This window comes from Ornithorhynchus anatinus, chromosome 7 (genome assembly GCF_004115215.2).
Source record: "Ornithorhynchus anatinus isolate Pmale09 chromosome 7, mOrnAna1.pri.v4, whole genome shotgun sequence".
Lineage (NCBI taxonomy): Eukaryota > Metazoa > Chordata > Mammalia > Monotremata > Ornithorhynchidae > Ornithorhynchus > Ornithorhynchus anatinus.
In genome coordinates, this window is record NC_041734.1 from 73,039,064 (window position 1) to 73,048,429 (window position 9,366).

The following is a 9,366-nucleotide window of genomic DNA, read 5'->3' on the forward strand; positions in this document are numbered from 1 at the left end:
AAAAGCCAGTGTTGGACTCATTGTCCTGACAAGATACACACCCTGCTGTCCTTCATGTCTAATTTAGAGATGCTCAGTTCCAGCTACACCATGAACACACAAAAACTGTCCTTTGTTGCCTCATTTCTAACTGGGGGAGGAGCTTAGGCCTGGGGGAAGCTTGGTTTAATGCAGTAAATATTTATAGAGAAAGCAGGAGAATTCAGTGATGTTCCAGTGGTTGACTAGAAGTGTGACCACAGTGTGATCCTAGCAACAGGCCTCGAAAACTGAAAAATAGGAAAGACCTAGGCTTGGGAAAAGACAGAAGGATCAAGGGAACTCTTTTTTATACAGGGAATTTTTTGGTCTTAAATCTTATCCAGGGAGCCAGAGTCATCTTTTTTTAAGTAACTGCAGTCTTTCTAGACTGAAAGCTCAATATGGGCAGGGAATTCTGTTGTATTGTACTCTCCCAAGTGTTTAGTACAGTGCTCTACCCACAGCAAGTGCAAATAAATGCAATTGACTAATTAATCGATTGATTGATTTAGTGGGTTCGTAGTTGTGACGTTCTAATCTACAAGTTTTCTGGACAGATACAGCCACTTCTAGTCATGAACAGTAAAAGAACAGTAAAATGACAAAACTTTCCATCACAAATTCAAAACCCTCGGGACTGGGCTTTATTTTCTCTTCAGGCTGGTAACTCTTCCAACCAACCTAGATCCACTCTTGAGAACGTGGATGCTTATTAAATCTTCTATCAGCTCTTTCTTCTTCAGCAGCGGTGTTCTCGGGAACTGAGAATAAGTCCCTGAAAGCAGAAAGGAAAAGTCAAAGAAAAGTCGACTTTGGAAAGCCAAGCTCAGAACTGATGAGGGGTTAAACCACGGAAGGGTTGTTGCTAATAGTGAAAGTAACGGACGGTCCAGAACGGGGCACAAGGAAAACAATAAGGGTCAGATTGTCGGTTCTGGCTTAAGTGACATCTAAGTGGAAGTTTTTGGTGATCTTTTTTGGTGTTGAGGGAGACATTTGGGCTGGTTACCCTGTGGTGGTGAAGGCTTGGCCTGCTGCTCACCGGTTTGTGCGCTGAGGAGTAGACTCGGCTCCAAGGCCTAGGCCAGGCTGACCGACTGTGATAATGATTACAATAATAATAATAATGAGAATAATGTGGTATTTGTTAAGCACTTACTATGTGCCAGGCACTGTACTAAGCTCTGGGGTGGATACGAGCAAATCGGGTTGGACATAGCCCCTGTCCCACATGGGGCTCATAGTCTTAATTCCCATTTTACAGATAAGGGAACTGAGGCCCGGAGAAGTGAAGTGCCGTGCCCAAGATCACGCAGGAGACCTGGGATTAGAATGCAGGTCCTTTGGACTCCCAAGCTCGTGCTCTATCTACTAGATCATGCTGCTTCCAACTCAAGGCCTAGGCCAGGGCCACCGGTTGTCCACCCCAAGGAGACCAGTCATCCACCAGCAGGGCGTAGACTCACACAGCCATCCGGCACAGTTCCGGGGGCGGTGGGACAAATCTCTGGTGAAGCCAGGGGAGAGCTAGCAGCAGGCAGGATGCAGCCTCTGCTCCGTCCCGGGGACCTATGCTCCTCTACACTCATTGTGGGCAGGGAATGTGTCTGTTATATTGATATACTGTACTCTCCCAAGCACTTAGTACAGTGCTTTGCACACAATAAGTGCTCAATAAATACAGTCGACTGACTGATCCCCAAGTCTGCAGCGTAAGCTTGACTTCCACCTGCTCCTACATGCATGCGGTTTTGAGAATGTGTTCGTGTATGCTTCATCACAATTAGATATAAACACGTGCTCAGAGAGAGAAGGCTGTCCTTTACGTTCGGAGATGGGGTTGTCGAGGGGCAGTGCCCGTCCACGAGGCAGGTGAGCTGAAATGGCTGACTGACTCTCCATTCCATTCCATCCTGGCAGCATGGCACCATGGGCTTTCGCTGCACTGTTGCTTCACTTGTCACAGCATCTATTGCTGCTTCCACATCTGCCCCTTGATCTGCTGATCTTGCACTTGGAGAGGGCAAGCCCTCTCCCAACTGCTGCACACAAGCTGTTGACTGTAGTTGTTATCTCAACGGTCCCTGTAGTATCACACTGTTGGATACTCTGCTTCCCCACCCCCTTTCCGGCGTGGCTCAGTGGAAAGAGCGCGGACTTGGGAGTCAGAGGTCATGGGTTCGAATCCCGGCTCTGCCACTTGTCAGCTCTGTGACTGTGGGCCGGTTACTTAACTTCTCTGTGCCTCAGTTACCTCATCTGTCAAATGGGGATTAAGACTGTAAGCCTCATGTGGGACAACCTGATTACCCTGTAACTACCCCAGCGCTTAGAACAGTGCTCAGCACATAGTAAGCGCTTAAGAAATATCAACATTATTTTGCCTCTTCAACACTGCCCCATCACACACCATTTTCTCCCCAGCCTACTTGTTTAGGCACCATTTCAATCCATCAACCTCTCCCTCCAGACCGTCAGCTCACTGTGGGCAGGTGATCTGTCTACCAAATCCGTTATACTGTACCCTTCTAAGAGTTTAGTACAGCGCTCTGCACACAGTAAGCCCTCCGTAAATACGAACTATCGACCGATTGACCTATTAACCACACTGAACTGTGGAGTTTAAAGAAACCACCTTGACTGAATCAATGAATCCCAAAGAGCTGATTAGTGCGATCGACAAAGAGTCCCTTGAAGGGGTGAATTTTAGGCTCCTCCCAAACATGGCAAGCAGACTCTCAGCGTTTAACCTCAGCACTCGCCTTTTAAATAGAAAAATTAAGTCACTCTCATTCTAAATCACTGTCTTTATATTTCTGAAGCCCTTTTGACTGCAACGGTCAAATGTTTCCTGAAAGTACCAGGAAGTCTTTTTAATGATCGTTATCCGTTAGACTATTCTTGGGCCAATGAGCTTGACAGAGTCCCCGAAGGACAGTTCAAAACAAGATGCATCGTCCTCTTATTCTACCTTAGGTCTTTCGATGTGTGTCTTTTCCAGAATCCTGTTTGAACTTCACATTCTCATTAATTATTTCACTAATGGTAAATACAATAAGTGATAGGAGCATTTCTCTCTCTACATTAAGGTTTTGGGAGAAAATGTACGTCTTCCCCAAAATCCCAGTCAGTGCCAAGCACTGACAAAAACATACTGGTTTGGAAAGAAGGAAAAATGTGAAAGGCCTTAGAAATGCCTGGGCTGAACCTTGTCTTGTCAGAATCACCTCGGTGGGGGCAGAGTTTCAGTATCATCCACAGGGCATCTTTCAAAGTCTTTTATTCCTGGACCAAGGAAGGCAGTCTGACCTAATGGAAGAGGCAATTCTTATCTCAGGCTGGTCACTGGTCTGCTGAGAAACCATGGTTAAATCCTTTAACCTCTCTGGGCCTCAGTTTTCTCATCTGTAAAATGGGGTTGAAATACTCTCACCATCCTTTTAGAATAATAATAATGATGGATTTGTGATGTGATTTGAGAAAATGTGAGCCTCCTGGGGTGTCGGGGTTGTGTCTGATCTGAAAATCTTCTATCTGCATCAGCATTTTGCCCAGTGCCATTGGAGTTTCCAGGTTATAAAGCCCAGAACTGCTTTAATAAAGAAAAAACAATTACAGCATATATAATAATGTTGGTATTTGTTAAGCGATTACTGTGTGCTAAACACTGTTCTAAGCGCTGGGGTAGATACAAGGTCATCAGGTTGTCCCATATGGGGCTCACAGTCTTCATCCCCATTTTACAGATGAGGTAACTGAGGCACGGAGGAAGTGAAATGACTTGCCCAAGGTCACACAGCTGACGAGAGGCAGAGCCGGGATTAGAACCCATGACCTCTGACTTCCAGGCCCATGCTCTTTCCATTAAGCCAGACTGACTCTATTAAGGAGTGTAGTTAATAATAACAACAACCATAATAATAATAGTATTTGTTAAGGGTTTAATATGTGCCAGGCACTGTACTAAGCACTGGGGTGGAAACAAGCAAATCAATTTGGACACAGTCCCTGTCCCACATGGGGCTCACGGTCTTGATCTCCCTTTTCCAGATGAGGGAACTGAGGCATAGAGAAGTGAAGTGACTTGCCCAAGGTCACACAGCAGACAAGTGACAGAGCGGGTTTAGAACCTATGACCTCTGACTCTGAAGCCTGTGCTTTTTCCACTAAACCACGCTGCTTCCTTCGGGGCAGGGATCGTGTCTTTTTACTCTTTTTTATTCTCCAAAGTGCTCAGTACATTGTTCTGCTTTCAGGAAGCACTCAGTTACTGACATTAATTAATTGATTGTGCTCATAGAAAATGGAATCAACATAAGACTGTGAACCCGTTGTTGGGCAGGGATTGTCTCTATTTGTTGCCAAATTGTATTTTCCAAGCACTTAGTACAGTGCTCTGCACACAGTAAACGCTCAATAAATATGATTGAATGAATTAAATGAATAAGATTAAAATGCCCATTGCCCTGCACACCCGTAGTCCCCTTGAATCAACCACTGACTTGAAAGCAAGGTAAAGAATCTCTGAGTTCTTAAGAAAGTCCTACCCCTTTTTAGCAGCTAAATGGAGTTGGGGCTCAGAAATGTACCTAGGAAGACATAAGGTACAAGAAGCAGAATACAAGAACAGAGAGAGAGAGATCGAATATAAAGCCATCACTGTCTCCTAACGGAGCATAGACTTCTGGTCTTTTTAATAGTATTAAGTGCTTACTATGTGCCAGGCACTGTTCCAAGAGCTGAGGAAGATACAAGCTAATCGGGTTGGACACAGTCCCCGTCCCACATGGGGCTCACAGTCTTCATCCCCATTCTGAAGATGACGTAACTAAGGCCCAGAGAAGTGAAGTGACTCGCCCAAAGTCACGCAGCAAAAAACGGCAGAGCCGGGATGGGAACCCAGGTCCTTCTGACTCCCAAGGCTGCATCTTGCTGCATCTCTTCTGGTTCATTCATTCATTCAATCATACTAATTGAGCACTGACTATGTGCAAAACACTGTACTAGGCACTTGGTAGAGTACAGTACAACAACAGACACATTCCCTACCCACAACAACCTCACAGTTACGAGGTCTGATCTGCGGATCCGTGTCAGAAATATTTCTGAAGCGAAGGGAGGAGACAACTGAGGACATGGGTGGCAGTGTGGCCTAGTGGAAAGGCCTGGGAGTCAGAGGTTCTGGGCTCTAATCTCCGCTCTGCCACTTGACTGCGGGGTGCAAATCTAATTGGACAAATCACTTCACTCGTCTCCAAAATGGGGATCCAATACCTATTCTCCCTCCTACTTAGAGTGTGAGCCCCATGTGAGACATGATTATAGTAACAATAATAATGTTGGTATTTGTTAAGCGCTCACTATGTGCAGAGCACTGTTCTAAGCGCTGGGGTAGACACAAGGGAATCAGGTTGTCCCACGTGGGGCTCCCAGTCTTCATCCCCATTTTACAGATGAGGTCACTGAGGCACAGAGAAGTGAAGTGACTTGCCCACAGTCACACAGCTGACAAGTGGCAGAGCCGGGAGTCGAACCCATGACCTCTGACTCCAAAGCCCGTGCTCTTTCCACTGAGCCAAGCTGCTTCTCTACCCCAGTGCTTAGTTGACGCTTGGCACATAGTAAGCTCCTGAGAAATTTCCACAGTTATTAGAAGACTGAATATCTGTGCAGCCGAAAGGGTCTGTGGCCACTCAAATGCTTTTGAGGATTGCCTTCGGCAGTTACCCTGAGAAGGGCAACCCTGTGATCCACTGGCAGGGCTAGTATTGGGGTCTCCCAAGTGCTTAGTGCGGTGCTTTGCACATAGTAAGTGTTCAATAAATACCACTGATGACGATGATGATAATGACTAAATTCTGGGCAAATCTAATGGTCAAGAAAGAAACGATTAAAATATTGTCTGATTTCTTCAAAAAAGCTGCTGATCGATGCTTTAGACTTTAGATGAAACAAAAAGGGTTTAGAATTTAAAAGCAAATTAAGGGAAAATAAGGAAGGCAAATCGCATTGTATTTAAGAAACTGAATACATAATTCACATTTAATGACTAGAAATAAGTTGTAGCAAGTGAGCAAAGCCAAAGAGTCGAGAGTTACTGGGGAGAATTCTCAACTCACTTTATTAGGACTGAGCTCATTGACATAGCTAGTTGCTCACTATTACTAACTGATTAATGTGACTCTAGCTATCCTATTTTTGCACCTCTAGGCATCCAACTTGGTCCTGCTGGAGTCCTGTCAAGCCAAAAAACACATGTGTAGCCTAGTGGAAAGAGCCCGGATCTGGGAGTCAGAGGACCTGGGTTCTAATCTTGACTCTGCCTACTGCTTGCTCGCAGTGTGATCCTGGGTAACTCACTTTACTTCTCTGTGCCTCGGTTTCCTCAGCTGCAAAATGGGGATTAAATACCTGTACTTCCTCCTACTTAGACTGCAAGCCCCAAGTAGGTTAGAGACGGTGTCCCTTCTGATTAACTAACTACCCCAACACTTAGAACAGTGCTTGGCACATTGTAAGGATTTAACAAATACCATAATAACAATATTTTCCCTCTGTTCTCCTATACGTATGAATAAGCAGTTGTACAATCAGTGACTTATCCAGATCCTGCTAGGTATAAACACTTTAATATTTTTCTCCTCTGTAAGAGTGCCAGCTCCTAAAAACTTTATCCCCCTTGCTTTGTGTCTTTGATATTATTTACTGGGGTTTTTTTTTAACTATTTTAACTTCCTTAGGTGTCGCTCTCGTCATCCTTATTTTAAGAGAGTGAAATCCCAGGGATCTGGCTCATTTTCACCTGAGGATTTTTTTCCCAGCACTCAGTACAGTGTTCCACAAAAAGTGGAGAAGCAGCATAGCCTAGTGGAGACAGCATCGGCCCGGGGGTCAGAGGATGTGGATTCTAATCTTTGCTCTGTCAATTTCTTACTGTGTGACCTTGGACAAATCACTTAACTTCTCTGTGCCTCAGTTTCCTCAGCTATAAAATGGGATAGCTGTCCTTCCTGCTACTTAGACTGTGAACTCCATATGGGGCCGGGACTGTGTCCGACCTAATTAGTACCTAATAAATAATTTTTACTTACCCAGCGCTTAGAACAGTGTTCGACACATAGAAAGTGCATAACAAATGATATTCAAAAAAAGGGCTGAATAAAAACTAGTCCTCCTCCTCATACTTCTGTAGAACTCTCCCAGGTGCTCAATATAGTGGATCGCTCCCGGCAGATATAAACCATCACTACTCTTAACAGATTGGCTAATAATTGCTATTCTGGAGTTGTTCCAAGGAGTGCTGTGCTATGCTGGCTGCTTGTCCCCTTCAGGGTTGCTGAAAATGACATGCGTGTGCATTTAGTGTGACTGCTGAATAAACCCTAATCCCTCGGACAGATTTGTTCTTTCTCCGTTTATCTCTTCAGGAGACACAACTTTGGGCTGAAAAATGATAACCTCGCCTACCGCCTGTGGTCTGGGAATGCAGCGCCGTGATCTTCTCTTCCTCGCCTCCATCCAGCTGCCTCCGTCCCAGGCCGTGGGTCCGGGAGATCACGCAGTCTACATAGATGTCCCAGAACAGCTGGGCCAGATCCCAAAACAGAGCCCCGTGCTTCAAGTTCTCGGAGGACTTCAGGTAGATCATAAAGTCCCAGAAGCCCGTCACGGTGTCCGAGATGCGCGGCTTCCTCATCTCCAGCAGGATGACCGAGGAGGATTCCCAGCACTGGGGGTCGGCCCGGTCGAGAGCCAGCAGGTCCAGCTGGCTGTGGCCGAGCGAGGGGGACACCCAGCACACCCCCAGCAGAAGTAGGGCCCGTGTGAGCCGCAGGGGACAGGCCCGCCTTCCTCCGCTCCCCGGATCGCCCATGGCACTGAAATGTCACAAGAATGACAGCAGGTCATCACCCTTCCCGTTGGACCCCCGCTTCATTAAGGGAACACCCTGAGTTACATCCACCCAACGGTCCCCACTAATAATAATAACTACCACTAATAATGGCATTTGGTAAGTGCTTACTATGTGCCAAGCACTGTTCTAAGAGCTGAGGTAAATATAAAGTAATCAGGCTGGACACAGTCCCTGTCCCACATGGGACTCACAGTCTTAACTCCCATTTGTCGGACGAGGTGGCTGAGGTACAGAGAAGTTGAGTGACTTCTCATATTTCACTAATGCTTCCACATTTATTTATACCCTTCAGCAGCACTTAGAACGTGCTTGACACATAGTAAGTGCTTAAGAAATACTATTCTATTATTAGTGTTAAAATTTCTGTGCATAAGCATAATCAATGGAACAGTCTATGCTTTATTCTGATGACTTGATTAGCAAATAACTCCATATTTGTCTCTCCTGTTAGAGTGCAAACACCCTAGTGTGGGACACTGTGTCAGACCTGATTATATTGACTCTCTCCCAGTGCTTTCCCCATCTAAGCTGTAAACTCATGATTATTATTGTTAATAATAATAATGGGATTTGTTAAGCACTTACTATGTGCAAAGCACTGTTCTAAGTGCTGGGGGGATATGGGGTGATCAGGTTGTCCCACGTGGGGCTCACAGTCTTAATCCCCATTTTACAGATGAGGTAACTGAGGCACAGAGAAGTTGTGACTTGCCCAAAGTCACACAGCTGACAAGCGGCTGAGCCGGAATTAGAACCCATGTCCTCTGATTCCCAAGCCGGTGCTCTTTCCACTGAGCCACAGTATAATAATAATTAGAGTACTTGTTAAGCACTTACTATGTTCTAAGCACTGGAGTAGATACAAGTCAGTGAGGTTGGATAGAGTACCTGTCCCACATGGGGCTCACACTCTTAATCCCATTTTTACAGATGAGGTAACTGAGGCCCAAAGAAGTTAAGTGATTTGCCCAGGGTCTCACAGCAGACATGAGGTAGAGCCGGGTTTAGAACTCAGGTCCCTCTGACTCCCAGGCCCTTGCTCTATCCACTAAGCCACTCTGTTTCTCTGCTTCTCATTGCAGGTAGGAAATGAGTCCGACTCTGTCGTATTGTCCTCTCCCAAATGCTTAGTACATTGTTCTGCACACAGTAAGCTTTCAATAAATGCCCCGGATCGATCGATTGCTCAGTTCAGAGTTCGGCACAATGTAAGCCCTTAACAAATACCACATTATTTATAGGGAGGGAACACGTCTTCTGTATCAATCAGTCGATGGTACTGATTGAGTGTTTAGTGTGTGCAGAGCACTGTGCAAAGTGCTTATGCATTATTCATTCAGCCTTTCATTCAATCCTATTGATCGAGTGCTTACTGTGTGCAGAGCACTGTACTAAGCACTTGAGAGAGTACAATATAACAATAAACAGAT

The 9,366-nt window shown here is 45.5% G+C and overlaps 1 protein-coding gene across 1 annotated transcript; it reads right to left on the reverse strand.

Annotated features, from left to right (window-relative positions):
• Positions 1-644: 644 nt before the first annotated feature.
• On the reverse strand, positions 645-7,894 carry FAM237A (family with sequence similarity 237 member A). The gene is made up of 2 exons (XM_039912483.1): positions 7,480-7,894; positions 645-796 (listed from the first exon to the last, which is right to left on the reverse strand). The coding sequence occupies exons 1-2, from the start codon at positions 7,892-7,894 to the stop codon at positions 666-668; spliced, it is 546 nt and encodes a 181-aa protein (XP_039768417.1). The 3' UTR covers positions 645-665.
• Positions 7,895-9,366: the final 1,472 nt, after the last annotated feature.

What these genes read in the sequence shown, in the direction of transcription:
- FAM237A (XM_039912483.1), bottom strand. Translation starts at nt 7,894, where the DNA reads ATGGGCGATCCGGGGAGCGGAGGAAGGCGGGCCTGTCCCCTGCGGCTC. An exon ending in GACCACAGGCGGTAGGCGAG is followed by an intron (nt 797 to 7,479) that starts GTTATCATTTTT and finishes TTCTGCTTTCAG; the next exon opens with GGACTTATTCTCAGTTCCCG.